General features: G+C 41.9%; 2 protein-coding genes across 2 annotated transcripts in view; both read right to left on the bottom strand.

Moving 5' to 3' along the window:
- ZNF620 (zinc finger protein 620) overlaps positions 1–12,924 on the bottom strand; it is a 37,527-nt gene extending 24,603 nt beyond the window's left edge. The window contains 2 exon segments of the mRNA XM_037847710.1: positions 7,746–7,858; positions 12,544–12,924. Coding sequence (XP_037703638.1) covers positions 7,746–7,858; positions 12,544–12,560 — 130 coding nt within the window. The 5' untranslated portion in view covers positions 12,561–12,924.
- Positions 12,925–16,137: 3,213 nt separating this feature from the next.
- On the bottom strand, positions 16,138–19,814 carry RPL14 (ribosomal protein L14). The gene is made up of 6 exons (XM_037847699.1): positions 19,755–19,814; positions 19,170–19,271; positions 18,522–18,616; positions 16,958–17,057; positions 16,814–16,867; positions 16,138–16,464 (listed from the first exon to the last, which is right to left on the bottom strand). Exons 1-6 carry the CDS (start codon positions 19,755–19,757, stop codon positions 16,180–16,182), a joined length of 639 nt encoding a protein of 212 aa, XP_037703627.1. The 5' UTR covers positions 19,758–19,814; the 3' UTR covers positions 16,138–16,179.
- Positions 19,815–21,543: the final 1,729 nt, after the last annotated feature.

Raw genomic sequence — 21,543 nt, 5'->3', positions numbered from 1 at the left:
ACCATGTACAGTGTTTTTCAAACGTTAATGAACATAGGGATCATCCAGGGATCTTGTTAAAATGCAGATTCTGATTTAGTAGACCAAGGATGGGGTCCAAGATTCTGTATTTTGAACAAGTTCCTAGCGATGCCCATGCTGCTAGACACTGATTAGCAAGGATCCAGTGGACATCTATTGGCTACCTACCCAGCATCCATCATCCCCTTTCCACCTCCTAACAAGACCCAGATTTGCATTCCTGCATCTAGACTTCTCCCCAGAGTCCATGCATGGAATGTTTGACTTAGGCCAATCAGCCCATCCACTTGTTTGTCCACAGTTCATGTTTCAGGAATGAGCTGTTACCTAAATGGTCCAATTAGGTGAAACTTCAAGGCTCTTTTTTGGAATGCTGGGATAGACTCCTTCACCTCTCCTGACAGACTTGGATGGGGACGCATGTAGCCCTAGTTAATGCTGAGCACTATCTTGCCACTATAAAAGGAGACAATTATAGGGTGGAGCCAGCACTATGAGTAACAAGGCAGAGAGATGGAAAGAAACAAGGTCTTTCATGACATAGTTGAATGCTGGAAAAGTCTTGAAATTCACCCTCCTTTGTACTTCCCAGCTATGAAAGGTAATAAATTATCTTTTGGTTTAAGCAGATTGAATCAGATCTTCTGTTAATTGTAATCAAAATGTACTGATGGAGGTGATATCTGTGCTTGAATCCCTCTGGATAGCACTGCATCTGACCCAAGAGCATAAATTTTTCCAGAAATCAAGCAAGTGACCTGGTGGGAAACTTCTGCCAGAACCAGGAATATGGTGTTTGGATTGGCCATACAGATTCCCTCTCAAGATAGCACAAGTCATACAATTGGGTCAGGGACGAACCCTAAAGACATAGAGAGGAAGCAGTTTACAGCTGTCATGTGGTTATTTGCATTTACATTAATTAAAATTAAATAAAATTTAAAGTTCAGTTCCTCAGTTGCACTAGCCATATTTCAAATGCTCAAAAGCCACATGTGGCAAGTGGCTACCAAACTGGATAGGAGATAGATACATAACATTTCCCTCATCACAGAAAGTTCTATTGGACAGTGCTGGTTTAAAGCCATTAGCAGGCTAACTAGACAACATGCAGCTGTGACAAAGGGAAACACTGACAACTGCAAGCAGATTGCTTGGGAAGATTCTTCATCAAGATGACCTGAAGTGGTAGCATCATATCTAAAGGCATTGACTAAAGCAGAAGTGGGGGTGAATTAGAAGGGAACATTTGGTTTACAAAGGTTCTGAATAACAGAAGGGATTGAGAGTATGAGAACAGGGCGGACTGAGTGAGAAAGGCTATTACCCTAGTTCTGGATGGTTCTTTATATTTACCTCAATCAACATCTTTCAAAAAAGAAAACTATTCACAGAACTCTCTCCATCCAGCTACCCCTAAAACTGGGGATTGGGAGTTTAGCTTTCTGTCAAAAGCAATCCAGTATTTAGGAATTCAGTAAAATTTTATTCTCACATACAGTTGCATGTAATATACATACACACACATATATACACATACATACATACATTCAGATACACTAAAATATTCTCATAGAAACAAGTTCTTACTATCTTGTATTTATTATCCTTAATTGCCCAACAGAAGCCTATTTTCACTACAAAAGATTTTAAATCCTTTACCTTTACAAAGAAAAATGATAGAAAATGAAATATCTGGTCTGGTCTTTCCCAGTTTGGGGCTGAGGATCTAGTAAGCAATACTTCTCTGTGTAACAGTGACAATTTCATCCCAAAAAAAATCCATGTAAGAGAAGAAAAATATTCTGCATGTTAAACTGTTAAAACAAAGGAAGAGGCGCCAGCCTTCCTTCCATGTGTTTGGCTGGACGCCCTATCTTGCAAGATAGTAAATAAATTCTTTTCTCCTCCAGAACCGAGAGAGCGTTTATTCCCTTACAGGTACCACTTTATTTCCGACAACTTGGGGGCTCGTCCGGGATCCAAAGCTTCGGAGGGGGACCCCCGAGGTGGACAAAGGGAAGGCGCGCCCCGCTGATTGAGCGGTCTCAGACTCCGCCATTGGGGGCCCATCTCCGGCAGCTAAAGGGCCCGAGACCAGATGCTTGAATCTGCCGGTTGTGGATGAGAAAAGGGGGAAATGAAAAGGCCTGCCTCTGGTTAACCAGGCAACTCCGTGCACGGACCAAGGTAAGGAAAGAAATATTATATTACCTTGGTGGTTAAAGCATTCTGAGAGTCTAGGGCTGATCCTGAGGGAAAGATGCCCAAACAAGACTCAGAATGGGGACATTCTGATGAGCCTAGAGCTGATCCTAAGGGAAAGATACTCAGGCAAGACTCAGAATGGGGAATAGAGGCAGTCAGCCGGCTGGGAATAAAGGGAAGGGGGTACCTTTAGGGTCCCTGGGGAACATTCCTCTAAATAATCCATTGGGAAACATGTTAAAACATTGGGCTAAAAGTAATTGGACCAAGGGAAAGGGTAAAAGAAAATGATCAAATATTATTGTTATGTTTAGACAAAAAAAAAAAAAAAGGCATTTTGCTGCCAAATATATTCTGGCCAAAATATAAGGCAGATAAGAGTTGGCTTTGTGCTGACCTCGTGTGTCATGTTAATAAAAATAAACCTTTTTCCAAGGCAGAATTGAACTGTGCCATGTGGTGGCTGCAGAAAAAAAAAAAAAAACTAAAACCTGGGATAAGCATTCCCCCACCTTATGGTTTCCCCTCCCCCACTGGGGCGGGAACCATTAAAGCCTGGGGTTTTAGTGGAAGCAGTCTATGCCCCCAGGCAGTTGGAGAGCCAGTTAATGCTGACTGCTCCAGTAATTACAACCCACCAAAAGTTAAGAAAAAGAAAAAAAAAACGGAGAGATTTCCAAAAGTTTCTGTTTCTAAAGGCTCTTAAAGAAAGAAAGGTAAGAATCATTAATAAAAAGCCTAGCAAGGCTAGCTGAATAACAATTAACTTAATTCTTAAACTCCGGTTTATGTAAATATCCCTTTCTTGGGAGAAGAAAGGGAAATGGGAAAGAGGGCGGCTATGAGAGAAAGAGAGAGACTGCATCCACCTAAAATAAAATTGGCTGTACCCATATCCCCAAAGAACGATGAAAGTTGAGGTCTGAAGTCAAGTGGTCTCAGGCTGGGAGAGTGGAGTGGCCCACATGCATGAAAAGGGTGAGTTTGCCCTGGGGGTTGAGGGTGGGCCTTCCGCCTCAATGCTCTAGAAAAGTTTTGCCGCCTCAGGACCCAGAGGGTGGAGCACATTCCCAGGGGAATGCGAAAAGCCTGGCTGCCACCCCACTGTTCAGAGAAGGTAGAGCCTTTACCCCGAAGAGGCAGAGTCTGGGTGGCACCCCGATGTTTAAGAAGGGTGGGGCCAAAAAGGTAATCTCCCCAACATCACCCCAGACTTTGAAAAGAAAAGGGCTGCCATAAAAGCCTCTAAAAAGGGTTGGACTCCCACTCCCTCAAGCCCCAAGAATACAATGTCATTCTGTTAATAACTCAGACTTTAAAAGGTCAGCTATATAAAGGAATTTTAGCCTAATATTCAGAGAAGATCCAAAAATCGATGAATGGCTGAATAAGCCATTAGAGGAAATATTCAGAGAGTCAACAAGCCAGGGAGGAAACAGACAAAAGTGAGATAGAGAAGTAATTGGAGCAGTTTAAAAAAAAAAAAAAAAAAAAGGAGGAAGGAAATTTGTAGCATGGGGTTTTTGTGATTCTCTATTCATATACTTATGTGGGGCTAAACAGGTATTAATAAATACATTTACATATTTTAGTGTGCTGTGTAATTAAGTCTAAGGCATGTGGAAGCTACATTTAAAGTCCCTTAATGTGTGTATCAGGGTATATAGAAAGTTATATGCACATTTTTTAGGACTGTATTTGGATGCATTCTGAGAGTTAAAACTTCATGAATCTAATGGGAGTTTAAGTTGTATGTTTACACAGGAATGTGGGATAGTTGTATTTGTATGTAATAAAAGCATGTAATATAATTACGTAGGAGTCTTTCAAACTGTGAAAGTTTGTCAGTGTGTAATTTAAAACTTGGCAAAAATTTCCTGTGTACTCATCTATAGTAAACTGAAGCTATTTCTTTGTGTCTTTATAGCGTATACTAGTTTGTGTGTACTCTAAAGCTGGGCAATTGTGTGCAGTTTCACAATAGTGTGAAAAATGAAAAAAAGTGAGAAAAACTGTGTAAAAGTTTTCTATGTATGTGTAACAGTAGTGTATTGGCTATACATGCTTGTAAATGGGAATGTATGTCTGTTTCGTATGGTTATGAGTGTGTATATAAGTTATATGTGTCTGTATTCCAGATATATGAGACTGTGTATTCTTGTAAAAAGCAGAATAATTTTTCTGATATATTTTGGGCAAAAGCAAAAGGTCCATACTCAAAGTGCAAGTAAATGTTCCTATAAAAGGGTTTAAGGTTCACTAAAGCTGAATTAAAACAAACTTAGAACAGTGAATGGTTCATATCTCTTCCCAGGTCTCCATTTGGTAATGCCAGGTTGCTATCTTAACATTAAGTCTAATAGGAATAAAGACACCACATATATTGTCAAATACTACACACCAAGGCTTGTCCTCCTCTCCCTGGAGAGTGGGTTTTTACTCATCTAACAGCAAAACTTGTGTGTATGTTCAGGGTATGCATATATGTGAATCACGTATATTCAAGCATCACTAAACTAGGTGTACTAAAAACTGAATTTTAAGTTAGCATTTAAGAGTGGTAAGCCTTTTTATGTTCATTAATCTTAGGTTATTGTAAATTATAGTTGTCCTTTAGTCTAATTGTTCCAGCCCGAAATGTTGGTAAGTTCTTGCTGCTCTTCATGCACATGATTTCAGGAGTGTCTGTACCTAAAGCAGGTATTAGCAGTTTTACACTAGGGGAGTCATTAGAGGGGTGCAAGCCATGTGTAATTTAGTACTTAGGCAATTATAAGGTGTAGGCCTTTGGTTTTTTGGTTTGCCTTTCCCCAGGAGGACTGGAGAGCTCCCCTCCCTAGACACAAAGGATCTTTTTCTTAAGAATTATATACTGGCCTTGTCTTCTACTTTATCATCTCTCAGGCACCGTGGACTGTTGGCTCAGACCCCGCCTCTTGAATTTGCTGCCCATCGACATCAGCCTGGCAGCTGGGTTCTGATCCAGTCGTGGAAAGAATCCAAACTTCAACCGATCTGGGAAGGACCCTATCAAGTCTTGCTGACAACTAAGACGGCAGTCCGAACGGCAGAAAGAGGCTGGACTCATTACACACGAGTGAAGGGACCGGTGCCTGAACCAGACGATAAGTATCCAGCAACTCAACCTGAATCCTGGAAAGTGACTCCTACCTCAGATCCCCTAAGGATCACCTTAAATAGGCAACAGTTGAAAGAACATACTAGGAGGGAGGAAGGGCTGGATTAAACCCTATGTTTGCATTGTGCTCTGTGTATAGCTTAATGATGAAATTGCTTATACTGATCATAATGTTCTATATTCAAGGAGTAACAGGTTCTGCTAAGCTGGTTATAAGTGTAGTCAAAGGCTTAAAGTCTCAAACTGTACAATTTGATGTCTGTCAAGTAATGAGCTGTAAAAATCTAAAACATCAGCAACAACTGAGGAAGGAATATAAGCATTTATGAAAGCAGACTGTTCAAGTAGAAAGCAAGATTGTTGGGGAGCAAACATTTGAGAGTATAACTTATGAGACACCTAACCCCTGTTATTCTTGGAACACTGCTTGGTGGACCACACAGTATGAGGGATGGGTCTTAACCCAGGTTGAAGGAAAAACCATTAAGGAAAACTTGGCTGGAATTTAACTCTCCAGTACAAATTGACCCCAAGGTCATTAGAATACTTAAGGCCAAAGACTTAAAGCAAACCACAGAAATAGAGACAGGTTATGGAAATACAAATGCCTGGGTAGAATGGGGCAAACATACCATCCAGAGTCTAAACAGAAGTAACTGTTTGCTTGTACAACCAAACAACCCACTGTTCAGATTATGCCCTTCCCCTTGGGGATGAAAAAGCATGAAAGGGAGTTTAAATGTATAACACTCCTCTTTCAAAATGCTACTCCTGGTGAAAGTTGTAGTACGTTGTCCTCCCTTTTCCCTCCAGTCCAGGAGGGAAGTGTCAAAGCCATACCAGCATCTCACCTTGGTCCCGGAAACCACTCTGCCTGTCTCTCCAGATGGGAAGAAGGGCTCCAGAATCTTGGTACCATGGCTTTGTGTACACAGGTGTGGAATGTGAGCAAGGATAGTACTGGCAACTTCTCCAGCCTAACTATACCCCGAGCAGACCTCTGGTGGTACTGTGGGAAGGGCATCCTCTGGCCAACACTACCTGAAAGGTGGGGAGGAACCTGTGCTCTGGTTCAATTGGCTATCTCATTTACCCTGGCATTTGAAAGTAATAAAGTACCAACCCAAGGCAAAGGAGAAAAGAAAAATGTACAAAGTGTACCTAGTTCCTTCAATAAAAAAATGTTTGTAAATAGCATAGGGGTTCCCCAGAAAGTTCCTAAAGAGTTTAAAGCTAAAAATCAATTAGCTGCAGAATTTAAATCATCCTTATTCTGGTGGGTCACCATCAATAAAAATGTCAATCATCAGCTAAAATTTATCAACTATACCAGGAATGTCATTAAAAAATAGCAGAACAGTTAGATGCCACTAGCCGAATGGCATGGGAGAACAGAATGGCCCTAGACATAACGCTAGCTGAAAAAGGAGGCATCTGTGCTATAGTTGGGGGAAATTGTCGCACATTCATCCCCAATAATACTGCACCTAATGGAACTATCACCAAAGCCCTACAAGGCTTAACAGCCTTATTTCAAAAACTAGAAAAGAATTCTAGCATTAACAACCCACTCATAGAATGGTTGGCAAATTGGTTCAAGAAATGGAAAGGAATTGCAACATCTATTTTAATTTTCCTTGTCATTCCAGCCAAAATGTTTATAACAGATGGGTGCTACATAATCCCGTGTGCTCAAAGGCTAGTTCAAAAACCCATCAAAACCACTAGAATAAAAAATAAAAAAAAAGATCCCTATGATAAAAAATGTGAAAAAGCCCTTAGCAAATTTGAGAATCTAAAATGTGAAAACTAAAAGTGTTTAAAAAGAAAGAGGAGGGAATCTGTAAGAAAGGAATAAGTTTCGTTTTCACATAGAGACAGCATGGAATAAGGGAAATGGAGGGAAAACCAGTTTAAACAAGCCCCAGACAAAGAGAAGAGAGAATCTGCCTGATGTAAAGAGACATGAGGTAGTATCAGAGGTGGGAACTCACAGCAAAAAAAAATAAAAATTTGGGGGGGGATTGGCTAATCAGTTCAAAATCTTAATAATGAGCTAGTTGGCTCTCTGGGATTGGCTGTACAAATTAAAATCTCAAAAGATGAATTAGTTAGTGTTCTCGGATAGGCTGTAACCTCTGTAGTACCCAGTCAATGGGGAAACAGGGGAGGGACTTGCGAATTAGGAGTAGGAGATTTAAACATCGCCATTCTCTTCCTCGGGCGCGCCAGCCTTCCTTCCATGTGTTTGGCTGGACGCCCTATCTTGCAAGATAGTAAATAAATTCTTTTCTCCTCCAAAAAAAATAAAAATAAAAAAAAAAATAAAACAAAGGAAGAAAAGATGGGAAGGAAGATGGCACGTTCTCCTGCTTACCTGTGCAGTCACCTCCCAAGGTTTCCCCCCCAGCATGTGTCCAGGGATCCGGGCTCCATGCTGCTTCCCTTGCTCCAGCAGGCATATCAGATCTGGTTTGGGGAATGGAAATGCTGCTTGAAGAGAAAGAGAAGGAACAGGAAGGTGAGAAGAGCCACCTACAGCTTTGATCCTGGGACTCCTCTCAGTCCACTCCTTGCTTTGTCAAGTGGGAAAAGAAGTGGACCTCCCAGGAGACTAAGTGAAGTCAGTGAGGAGAGACTCTGGGGTCTAAGGAAAGACTCTAGCTGCATGGGAGGAAGTTTATTCTGACTGAGAGGATAGAAAGCTCCCTCAGTCATTGATGTGCCCATGGAGATCCTAGGAGACTCTCACACATAGGACCGGAGGCCAGCGGCTCCCCCAGGGAACTGGGAGAGTGGAGAAATGGAGGTGGGGCACCAGGAACCTTCTAATTCCCTCTGCCCAAAGCAAAGCACCTCCCAGGAGAACCCCCACCAGGAAACAGGGAATTGGGAAGTCTTGTTTAAAACCAAAGTGAATACAGACCTCTCTCCATCCAGCTACCCCTGAAACTAGGGACTGGGGAGTTTAGCTCACTGAGTATCAAGCCCGGTGGTATTACATACCCCAGATCCTCCAAGGAGGAAGCTAGGAGTCTCTAGGTCAAAAACTGAGTCTCACAGTTTATAATCTTACCAGATATGTATGAAAATACTTACCATATGAATTTGCTATTAAATTTTGGAATTTTGCCAATCTGATAGGTGGAAAATCATAGTGCAGGGTCATTTAATTTGCATTTCTATTATGAGGTTGAACATATTTCATGCATTAAATCATTTATAATTCTGTTTCCAAAAAAAAGCTGAATCTCAGAGAGAAAGGAGGACTTAACCAAAGAAACCACATTTGCATAATTTTCCAGCATCACCTCCCTGTACAGGGCCTTCTGCATGGGGTCCAGGCTGGCCCACTGATTCTGGGTAAAGTACACAGCCACATCCTCAAATGTCAATGACCCCTTAAAATAAAAGGTTCTTGCTCAAGCCTTGAGTGAGGGGTAGAAGGAGGGGCCCAAACACCAGGGAAAGGATGAATCTTCCGCGGCCCATGTCTCTGAGCCCCATGGAAGGTTTGCATTGGTTGAGAGCCGCCCGGCGCCACAGTGAGGGGCCAGCCCTCAGCCCACATTCCCACTTTAATGTGAACACCTCTCTCAGTCTCCAGTGTTCCCACTCTCAGTGGGGACAGCCCCAATACGGTCATCCCGAGCACACAGACTGACACCTGCTGTTCTCTGCCTGGTGATCACGTTAAGTCCCTCTGTCTGGTTCCATGAGCTGGGTCGATCTTTCTAGCTTGTTTTCTAAAATGACCATTGCAGGAGTCTGCCTTTCACTCAACCTCCATCCATCCCGAAACCCTCATCAGGCCCCTCGACTATGTTTCTCTCTGGTTCACCCCTCCGTAGCTTCTCCTAAGGTCAGAGGAGTCACCCCATGGGGATAGGGTTCCTTTCATTCTAGTTGTCTCTCCCTCTTTCTACCATCTTGCTTTGAAAGTTGGCTTTCACTTGAAGGCAACCTGCAATGTCACCTCTTCCGGCCTCCTTTCCTAACACACTTGACTCCAGGGACTTTGGTGATTCAGAACTGCCCCCTGACGTGGAAGCTCTATCCAACCTGCCAATGCTGCCCTCTTCACCAGGTGTGTCTCTCTCTACCTCCCACTGGAACCATCTCCACCTTCTCAAGGCAGAATATGTAGCTTTTGTGTCATGTCCTAGGTCAGTTACTTTTACATCAGTTCAGTAAGTCACTACCATGCATCTATGAATTATTACTCCCATTTTCAAATGATTGGAATCAGAAATCTTAAGCACTGTGAAACAGACTAAAGGGACTCCTCCTCATATGAGTGTTTATTAGCTGAGTCCCCACAGTTACAAAAGTGTAGAAGGAAGCAAAAAGTTCAAAATAAACTGACGACTTACATAAAGCAGTTCCACTCTTAACATCTCACCTTGATGCACACTGAAGTCTATCTCAGTACATCTTGTCATCAACCTTCTCTTGGTGCTTAGTCTCTTCTGGGTGGAAGAAATATAACTAGAAAAGCACTATGTAGTTCGCAACCATCATTGTGCTTAAGACAATCTGGCAATGTCTGGAGGCATTTTTAGCTCATCACAACCATGGGTAGGGGTGGTGGTGGATAGAGGCCAGAGATGCTGCTAAACGTCCTACAATACACAGGACAGTATCCCAAAATGATTATCTGGCCCAAAATGCAAAATGTCAGCACTGACTGGGTTGAGAAACCCCACTCTACAGCCAGACTCCCTGGGTTCAAATTCCATCTCCAATTCTTATTAACTGTGTGAGCTTATATGAGACACTTAAACTTTCTGTGCCATAGACTCCTCATCTGTAAAATTGTGATAATAGTAGTACCTGTCTTAGAAGGCTCTTGTGAGGATGAAATGAGTTAACACACATAAAGCACTAAAACATCAGCTGGCACACAGTGTTATATAGGTTTCAGCACTCATTACAACCACACATGAGATGTAGGGAACTTCCTAGGAGATTCTAAATAACAAGTATTTCTCATAGGGATTGTAAGCAAACACTAACAGTTGCCATATATCTCTATATCCCTCTTTTTTCCTTAGTAATAGAACCCTAATTTTACTTGAGGCTGCACCCAGCCTAGTAACTAAGTGTGCTCAATGAGATACAAGTTTAAGTATTGTCAGGAAATTCTGAGAAGGCTCCTGAAAGAGAGCCAATTCAGTCGAAAGGTTCACCTTTTTGGTGTCTCCTCTTCTTCCTTTTAGCTGGCTGGCATGCAGACTTGATGGCTGGAGATCAAGCAGCCACCTTGGACCCTGAGGTGGCCTTGAGCATGAAATAGAAGTGACAGAATAGTAGAGCAGAAAGACAGAGATTGATACATGGTGGTTCACACTATTCTCTCTACTTTTGTAAAATGTTTGAAATTTTTCATAATAAAAAGTTTAAAAAGAGAGAGAGAAAGAGCCTAGGTCCATGTTATGAGTGGAGCTGCAACTTCAGCCCTGGACTGCCTTCTTCAGACTTCTTTTACATGAGAGAGAAACTTCTATCTTGCTTAAGCCACTGTCATTTGTAGTTTTCTGATATATTCAGTGGAACCTAATACTAATTGATAGACTGACTACTATACTCCAGGCAAAGCACCAGGAGAAAACAAGATGCCAGCTCAGAAGTTTAAACATTTTCTGACTAGAAGGAACTAATTCTGGCTAAACTGCTCAAACAGAAGTAGATGGCCCAACAGCCACAAAAAGGAGCCACATTCACACTGCTTTTCAGTCTCCAGGATGGAGCTTTCTCATTACATGATACACCCAGGCTGATCTAGGAGATGGGAGAAAAATTCAGTGAAATCATACTCTACCAAGAAAACTCTGGAGGGATAACTGTTCCCAAGGCTGCATGAAGTTGTGCCAACAAAGGACACAGGCTCTCAAAGGGTAAAGCTGCAGTCTTTGCCTTCGGCTAAAGGCTCTGACTTCAGCTCTAACTTCAGCTCCAAACTCGGTATTCCCTGTTGCTCATACTGTTACCAAGAATCCACTTCCTTCATCAATCCACATCCTCCAAAGGTTCCCACAGTTGTGACCTCATTGTATGCTAACTGTATGTATGATCTGCAGGGCAAATTCCTCCCAAGCAGTGTCTGTGCAAACTCAGGAGGTGGACTTCATCTGTGCATTATGATGCAAAAACGCTTTAAGATGCCTACCAAGTCCCCAGATCTTGTAAAAATGTAAATTCTGATTTAGAATATCTGAGGTGTGGCCTGAGATTTTACCTTTCTAACAAGCTGCCTAGTAATGCCAAACCAACCTGTGTGCAGACAGCACTTTGAGTCATATGGAGCTGATATGTTCACTTTCTAGGAGGCTTCTTGTCTGGCTTCCCTCTTTCCCAACCAACCTAAATCTCCCGAGGCTTCTTGTCTGGCTTCCCTCTTTCCCAACCAACCTAAATCTCCCAAGTTTACCTACTTTTCCTCATCAATTCCCATAACACACTCCTTTCTATAAGTCTACTGATGGATGCAAATTTAAGCATGGGACTGACCAAGTCAGGTCCTATACTGACCATGCATCTGTTGTGAATACAGAAAGCTGGAAGAAAGCTTAGCTCATCTGGGACCACACTGACTGAAGCATGGCTGATGACCCCTGGCTTCATGCACTGCCCTCTAAGTTTGGAAAAGCAAAAACCTGCAGTGCTAAGAGAGAACCACAAATAAGACTGAGTCCGTCTTGTTTCCCACACTTGCCGCCTCCTCCTGTTTCCTTACCACTATCACTGGAAATTTATATTCTTATAACACCCTAGGAAAGCACCGTCTTCACTGTTTCACAGCGTGCTGCAACTGCTTCTACGTTCTCCTACATATCTGCCTGGTTAAGCTGGCAATTCCTAGAATGTGATTCAAGAGTCAAGAACTGCAGTGGATTCGCGGCTTTTAAGAAAATCCCTTGTCCCACTAGTCTCTAACTGAATACTTCTAGCAATCATGGCAAAGACCCAGAACAATCCTCTGGAGAGAAGGGTAATGGAGGCCCCTAGACCAACCACAGGCTGCAGGACAAAACGCATAGTGATCTGAGTATGGGGAAACGGGTAAGACGCTCAATGTCCCAGTGGACCATGCTGACCGGAGACCTGACGGGGATATGGAACTCCACCCCGGGAAGCAGGCGATCCCAATCGTCACCGGTCCCCACCGTGAGTACCGAGAGGGGGTGGTCATCAGGCCAGCTCTTCAGGGCAGGAAGGTCGAGCGCGCCTCTTAGGGCAAGAGGCTGGGCCCGTATTCGAGGCAGCCGCCCGGGCCCCTCGGGCGGTGTCTGCGAGGCCCCGACTCCCGAGCTCTGGGTCAGGAAGGGCTGGGCCACCATCGGGGAGAAGGTCACAAACCAGCTGGTAGCTCACTCGCGGTGCCCGGCAGCGCGACAGAACGCGGTCAAGTCGGAAGCACGATCGGGCAGGAGATCCTAGCGCCTCTCTAGGAAGCCAGGAGGCTGGCCCTTCTCCATGGTTCCCGCAAGCGAGACCTCTCCCGCGACTGGCTCTTGTCAATTACGTTCTCCTATCGCAACTAAATGAAATTCCTGAAGGATAGAAATATATTTTTTTAAAAAAGCACGGGTTTTGAATTCTGGCTCTAACGCTTACTAGCTGAAAGAATCTCCTAACGAATTTACAGCCCCTGACTCCCATTAAACAGCTAATTGGAATGTTACCCCAGATCATGGGGTCTGGGGTCAGATGGTCTGGATTCAAATCCTAACTCCACCATTTATTAGCTGTATAGTATGTGCAAACTGCTCAACCTCTGTGCCTTGATATCTCAAATTGAGAAGGGTAATAATTACTAATCTCATAAATTGAGTGGTTTGAGTCCTTTCACGCAAAGCACTTACAGCAGCTTTTGGCTCTTATGTCAGTAAGTGCTAGCGTAGTTGTTGCTGACATACTACTATCCTCCTCCTCCTCTTCCTCATTCCTGGGTGATAGAAGTCTAAATTGGTAGAGCCTATTTACTGTAGGGGTGACAAAAATGAAGACATCCTTCAACTAAGCAACTGTACTCATGGGTAATGTGCCCCAGACGAAATACTGACATGTAGAAAGTAGGCATATACAAGGACATTCATTAAAGCACTTTTTATAATAGCAACTACTAAATAACTCTTAGGTTAAAAAGAAAATTAAAAAATTATAAATTGTTAAGAAATCAAAGAAAAACAGCAACCATCAAAACTTAAATACATGTGAGAACAAAAAAATAAGGCTTGTTATACAAAAAAGCTAAAAAGAAAACAGAATATACACAAATCAGTTATAAGGAATAAACCAATCAAGATAGAAACACAACGAAATAGGAAAAGAATGGGGGTGTGAAGGAAACAAAACTAAAAGTTGGTGTGGTAGAGTGAATTATGTACCTCAATAAGACATGTTCTCAATCTGCATTTCCGTGTGAATCCATTTGTAAATAGGACCCTTCAGACATATTATCAGTTAAGGTGTAGACTCATTTGTGAGTCAGATCTCCTAAGATCCTAATTAGATACGAGGACACTGAATCACGGTGGGCCTTAATTTGTATTACTGAGGTCCTTAAAGAGAAGCCAGAAGTCAGTAGAAACCAGAAACCAGAAGCCAGAAGAAAAAGCCAGAAGTCAGAAAAAGCCACAGGAGAGAATGAAGCTGATCTCCAAGTGACAGAGGACTGCCATCACCAGATTGCGAGAGTCTTGAGAGAAAGCCATGGCCTTGTCGACACCTTAATTTGGGACTTCTGGCCTCTAAAACCAAGGGCGTGTGAATTCTCATTTAAGCCAACTCATTGTGTGGTATTTGTCATAGCAGCTCTGGCAAACTAAGACAGCTGGTTCTTAGAAAAGCCCAATAAAATAATTTAATTTATGAAGGTTCAAGAGAGAAAAGGTAGATATAACCAATAATTAGTACAAGAAAAGGGACAAATCCCTTCATAGAGATGTAAAAAAAAAAAAAAAAGGAAATGGAAATGTTTTATCAATAAATTTGAAAATCTAGACCACCTCCCTGAGGAAACTGTGAAGTGCACAACTCTCTATAACCAGAGTGGACTATCATGTGCCCAGATATTTTAATAGCCCACCCTCACTCCAATCCAACATATGCTGCCAGATCGATCATTGTGAAGATTATTCCCTAACTCCAAAACTTTTCTCTGGCACCACCTTACTTATTAGTTTTACCTTCTTTTTCAAGTGCCTTATGCCTTATCTCTTTATTGCAGGTCCCTTAGATCGGAATTTCCAATTTCAAATAACTGTTTTCTAGGTGCAGCTTGAATGCTGCCTCCATCCTGAAGCTTTCTCACCCTCTCCGCCTAATAGTTCTCTTCCTCAGAGCACAACCTCACAGAATGGAGCCACAAGGGCCTTCAATAATAGTATGCTGACAGAAATGGTTTCCCCTTTCCTACACTAGCAACTCTTTGGAACCTGCATCTTTTGCAAATCTACATCCCTCGTCCCACTTTCTCAGCATATAACCTTGCTTCCTAATTCCCAAGAATCTCAAACTGAAACTTCCTCAATTTCCTGACACTGAATCTGTACTTACAGCACCCAGATTCACCCTTTACTTCCTCATGCAAAGGACATCCCCCCTCCTCTGTTCTAGACCCCTTTCCATCCAGCTTTTTCATCTCCTCCAATTAGCTCCTTTTCCAGCGTTCAAACATATTCAACTTCATAAACAAAACCTCTAACACCCCTCCTCCCCATTACATCCCTCCTTCACTTTTTGCCCTTTCCCCTCATGTTGACAATCTCAACCAGAACGCTATTCCTATCGCTTCCACATCCCTCCCTTCTAGTTTTCAGTCCTTCACAATCTCTTCCTCTTTGGTCAATATTTACTCAACCCCTGGGCAATCTTAGTGATCACTTACATGCCTACAAATCCTGTCTATTGTAACCATCAGTTTATCATGAGCTAATAACTGGCCTACAGACATTATTTCTTAGTTACCCTAGGAGCATAAAACATAAAATGAAGAAATGGGTTTTGAGGTTAAAGAACATGCCTAAATCACAGGTTGCTGGAATCCAAAGCCTAACCACTCTGCTACAATGTATCCTTAAATCCATCCAGATAGTTCACATTGTCTTATCTAAAACTCAATGTCCCTGGCCAAACTTTGCTCTACCTCTAAAGTTCTCACAGTCGATGAATAGAAGTACACGCCAGAAACCTTTCCTCCAGACCTAATCCACATGGTCAAGGCCTAGTAAATGGCATTACCATTGCCATGTCATTTAACTGTAAAAACTGCTAAGCTTAAGAACACCACCTCTTCCCAGTGTCGATCCCATACAATTCAGTCCAAAGAGTGTAACAAAAACTTTCAATGGCTTCCTACTGCCCTCCACCAGAGATGTAACCACTAACTTGCTTCCCTTTTTCCTGGCCTGCAGCCAATCCTTTGCATTTGCAATAGGCTTCATTTCCTTCCTCACCTGCAGGTATACTTGTCCTATTTTCCTAGAATTTTTATGGGGGAAATTTACTGGACTCTCAAACATCAGGAACCTCAAATTTTAAATATTCATGGAAAATAAAAATCATTTGGTGCCTAACTATCACAACTTTCCATGAGAACATTCACTATTAAGCCTTTCTGAATGTGTCTTTTTACTATCCAACTGAGTCTGAGGCAAAATTGGAACTAAGGAATTTTTTTTTAAAGGTTGGATTTAACAATTCTTTCGCTCTGCTCCTAATCCTGGCCACAGCAACAGGTTTTAATCCACAGATGCAAGCACTGCCAGCATGTCAAAAACAACCTTTATTACATTAATAACAGCCTCTTATGCTTTCTTGCCAGATGCCTTTGGAGCAGGTGCTTTCTGAGCTGGAGCTTTCTGACCCTTCTGAGCTTTTGGAGCCCCTGCCTTCTGGCCTGCGGCTTTCTGGGCAGGAACTTTCTGGGCTGAAGCCTTCTTGCCCACAGTGGTCATCTTTTTTGCTGGAACTTTAGCAGCAGCTGCTGCAGCTGCAGCAGCTCCCTTAGCAGCAGGTGCTTTTTTCGGAGATGCTTTCAGGAGAGCTGCCTTTTGAAGCTTCTTAACTTCATGCTTAATTATTCTGTTTCTCTGAAAATTTTCAAAACAAGAAAGAAAGCATTAATTATGTATGTGTACAAAATACTCTAATTTTATTGTTCATCCTATGTGCCTATTACAGAAGATAACCCTATGTCTTAAGAAACCTATGAAGTCCACCTTGGGCTATCAAGCTTAGGCAAGCATAGTTACCAGACACCCAAGTTTAGGCTTGGAATACAAACAATCCACAAACAATTTAAACATTCCCTATCTTTAGTAAGAAGTCACTTCAGGGAACTGACTACTGATCTGTATTATCCTGAAGCAAAGTTAGACAAAAGAGATGCAGATCTTAATTTAAAATTTATATTTTCATCAAGAACTTTAAAAACTTTACCATCTTCTTTGCCTTCATGACTTTAAAACGATCAAAATCTGTCATCTTGGCTTTCTGTTAAAAAAAAAAATTAAAAAAAAGAATTACCTTCCTGTCCTCCCCAACAGAAAAAGTCAGAATAACTCACATGACACAAGTCATTACCCTTTCTCTGGCTTCAATCTTCTTGGCCCATCTTGTGGCTGCCCATTTTGTATTGATATCCGCCTTCTGCCAGGCTTGTCGGACATACTTTTGGCGGGCACTACAAAGAACCAAGACCACAGATAAAAGAATCACCTTTGAAGTCACACAGAACAAAGGACAGCTTCACATTCTCTGAAAAGCACAATTAATACTCCCCCCAATTTAAAACTACAAACATGATGGTAGAGGAATCTTTCACATTACACTTTGTTTTTATTTTCTCTGTAACACCCACCACCTGGCATATTATGTCTTATTTATTTGAATGGTCATCACTAAACCAGAATGTCTTATAATGTCATAAACTAAAATTTTAATCAAAATTGCCAGCTAATCTATTTTATGGATTTAAAAGTCCTTTTTGACCATGTACATAATATCACTCAAGGGAGTGGATGTGTACAAGATACTTCTTTTTTATGAAGACTGAATAACCATTTTGAAATTCTTTTTCAGACCGAAATATTTCAAGTTATCAAACTACAGTATGCTTAAAAAAAAACTCTGACAAGTATCCTCAAGATTTATCCCTAACTGTGCCTCAAACATTGTACAACAGATATCAAACATCTAGCCCTATACTCATACATCAATAAATACCGGAAATTAATTGCCTCTTCATAGAAGAAATGCAAATGGCCAATAAATAGGAACAGATATCCAATTCACTTGTAATTACTGAAAACAACATTTGCAAAATTGGACCACTTCCCTTTGGGGAAAGCATCTGGTGGTATTAACATTTCAAATGTATACACCTACCCTGGCAATCCCCACTATCACACAAATAAATAAAAGTAACAACACGAACATATTCGTTCACTCCAAACTGATCTGAAAGTTACTAGTATATATATGCCAGGCACTACCAGAAGTGCTGAGCTTGTAGCAGTTTTGTCCCACTGTTTTAGTTGGGGGAAAATGTATCTTCTGGAATATGTAGGTGTCCAAAATTCTACAACTGAGATCTACTTCACCTGTGATGAGCCATAGTGCATGTTCCACTGAAGCCAACTATCATAATGAGCTAATAACTGTATAGCAACAAGTCACGTTGTTCTAATAATCTAAAACTTATCAAAAAAGAGTGTCTTGTTGCCAATTCCCTGTATGTAAGCTGAGAAGAGAATCTCTGCAGGGACTGTCATAGTTAAATAATTAATGAGAACCAAGATTGGAAGAGAGAGTTAATATTTTTATTTTTTGTTTTTAAAGCTCAAAGTAACTAATATATTCAGTGAGAAAATACAATTTCTTAGGGAGGACAGAGTTGTTTGAAATCATAAATGTGAAGTAGAACAAGAGAATGGTGAGTCTGGATCTAGATAATTACCCAGGGTGGAAAAATGATTATAGAACATTTTAAAAGTAAATGATGCCTGGTCTACTTGTACAATGTAAATTCCTCTTCTGAATCACTCTCAATCTTCGTTATTTACTATATTCTCAAGAAATACAAAATTTCTGAATTTAAGCAAACTTTTACTAGCAGAAACAAAAGCAGCAAGAAAAGTTGCTTTACCTGTGTGGGAACTTGAGGATGAAGTCAGTGAGCTGCATGCACTTGAAAGGCATGGCCTGCCTCCTTACTTGTGTGCAGGGTCCATCAACCAAAGCCTAAAATGCATAAGATCAAAGATCTCACTACAAAACCTAACAGCAACCAGAAGGGACGGCTATCCTACATAATTACTCATCTTTTCACGTCATCAAATCCCTACTAACACTTCACTAAACTGTTCAGAAAAAGGGAATACTGTTCTATTTTACAGCAGTCTTCAAATTCAGTTTGGATTATACATCCTTAAGGTTTTTTAAGCTACTAATTATTAGAACACTGGATAAACTACTTATCAATTTTAAGCCATTAATCCTTATGTTTCCAACAAAAAACTTATGTTCGTTCCGTCATTCATTAATCCTTTTTTGCTGCTCTCAAATACTGGCAGTAACAAGCACAAGTCCTATGCATTGTTCCAAACTTACTTTGCATACAACTCATTTGAACCTCACCAATGTTTTAGCTCCGGCCAGTTTAAACGGCAGAGATAATTCGCAAACCTGTCGTTTTGGCTGTTTAAAAAACACGACCTTAGACCGCCTGCTTCCTCGATGGTAAAATAAAAGTTCACCGACAAGTGAACTAGAAGTCATCACACTTTTCTCTTACCCTGTTCTGATCAATTACATCTACAATCGCGACCAGCTTCCCGGCATGAGGCCCAAAGGAGACGTAGGCCACCCGGCCAATCTCCACGAAGCGCCTGAACACCTAAAATGAGGAGAAACTGAAATTTATTCAAAATGTTCTCTGGATTATCAGGTTCCACCACTTCAAGTGAAAGCGGCTGAGTCCAACTTGAAAGAGATCGTGAGAACACGCCCAAGCGCCTGGCGCAGACTTGGTTGAACGAAACTGGCAGTGACGGTAGAGAAAACCGTGCTGCCGCAGGCCTCGTGGACGCAAGAGCCTGCACACCCCGGGCTCCGCTCTGCCGGGTCCACGGTTCAGCGGCCCAGGCGAGAGGCGGCGACGCGCACGCACAGATCAAGGCGCGCCGGATCCTCCACGCGCTCGCCGTTTGCCGGCCGCCGCGTCCAGAAAGAGCCCGAACCACGTGCATCGCCCGCCTGAAGACCTCATCACGCGCTGCCCGGGACCCTCTGGGCCCCGTCCCGCGCCTCAGCTCCCTGGCAGAAAAGGAGATCGAGCGTCACAGACGCCTGACCCGGAGACCCCAGGAGCGATACTCACCATCTTGGCGGCGTCCGGCGAGAAGGAAGGCCCGGCCGACCGTGCGCATGTGTAGAAAGCCGACCCCGCCCCTGCGGTTAGGAGACGCCGACGTGGACACCGATTGGTTGGGGTAGGAGTGCGTGTAGTGGGCGCTCAGGCTTACTGGGAAAACATGGCGGAGCTTCTTAGGGCGTGGCAGCTCTTTCTCCGGCTGTTGGGAGATTGGGTTTGTTGCGAGAGGGTGGTTTTCAGGAAGGTCGTTTCTTACGGCTTTAGGATGAAGATGAAGAGCTCCGAAGTTAATGGCTTCCATCGTATACGTTGTCCGTATCCCATTCGACTTCATTTTTAACATTCTTTCCTCTTGTTTTTTTTTTTTTGGCTCGCGGTTTTTTTTAGATGTTCTTCCTCATGGCTAGCCCTGGTTTTTTTTTTCCCTCCTTACATTCTCGCCCTTAGTGACCCCAGTAATTTTGTTTAATATCTTATTTTAAGGTAATTCAGACTTTCAGGAAAAGTTGTGAAACTAGTACAAATAATTCTCATAAATTCGTTTCCTAGATTTCTCCAAATGTTAATGTTTTACTAAGTTTGCCTTATTCTTTTTTTTTTTTTTTTTTCCTTTGCTGGATCATTTGAGTAATGCCAGCACTTTAATGTGTATTTCCTAAAAATAAGGATGGCATCTTAGATAAATAATCACGGTACATTTATCAAAACCAGGAAATTAATAATGATACAGTACTATTTCATCTGCAGACCTTATCAGTTGTCTCACTAATGTCATTTTAGAGCAAATGAAGTAATTTTTTTTGCTGTTCAGATCCAATACATGTTGCATTTAGTTACCATGTCTTTAGTTCTTTAAAATCTGTAACAGTTTCTAAGCCTTTGTTGTTTTTCATAATACTGACAGTTTTAAAGAGAACAGGCTAGTTTTGTAGACTTTCCTTCATTTTGGCTTTGTTCAAGTTGTCCTCATGATTATGCATTTTTGGTGGAAATTCTGTGTCCTTGATGCATCGAATCATAAATCATGTGGTATGTTTGACTCAATATGGTGGTGTTACCTTTTTTATCACTTGATGAAGGTGCTGATCTTTTTGCCGATAATTCCCAAATGTATTTCAAGCCTTACATCTAAAGATCTACCCCAGCATAATTTGCCTGGACTGTTCTAACACTTTAAGTGTCCTCCTAGCTTCCTCCATTGCCTCTTTTAATCCATTCCTAAACTTCTTACTCTGGCTTACAAGACCCTACATCACATGCTCCTATTTTCACAAGCACCTTATGCCATCATCTCTCCTGTTTCTTCACTGTTCTTCAGTCAGACCACATTGGTCTTTTTTTGAACAGGCCAGGCGCTCTCCTGCTCTTTGACTATGTTTATGGTGTTTCCCCTGCCAGAAATGCTCTTCTCTGTTTATACACAATGCATGCCAGTGCTAACTCATCTTTTCTAATTTTTTAGAGATATGTCTTCTTCAATGAGACATTACATGGAGACCTGGTTAAAAAAAAAGGGGGGGTCATCCCCACATCCTCTTTACTAGCTCACTTTTTTTTTCCCCTCAGTGTATTATCACAGTAGCAGTTGTCTAACTTATTTTTCTACCCACTTGGGATGTTTTGTGATAATTAGAATATAAATGCCACGAAGAAGCACCTCAAGTCTCCTTACTAAGCAGGCCCAGGCAGTTGCATATTTTTTTGATGCTCAATGATAATAGCAGGTTGATCCTCCAAGCAAGCCCGCCTCGCGAGGTCGCAGGTGTGCAAAATAAGGAAGATAGCCAGCCATTAG

The sequence above is a fragment of the Choloepus didactylus genome, chromosome 1 (genome assembly GCF_015220235.1).
Source record: "Choloepus didactylus isolate mChoDid1 chromosome 1, mChoDid1.pri, whole genome shotgun sequence".
Classification (NCBI taxonomy): domain Eukaryota; kingdom Metazoa; phylum Chordata; class Mammalia; order Pilosa; family Megalonychidae; genus Choloepus; species Choloepus didactylus.
Note: the sequence above shows the minus strand (reverse complement) of the source record. Positions and strands in the feature narration are given on the sequence as shown.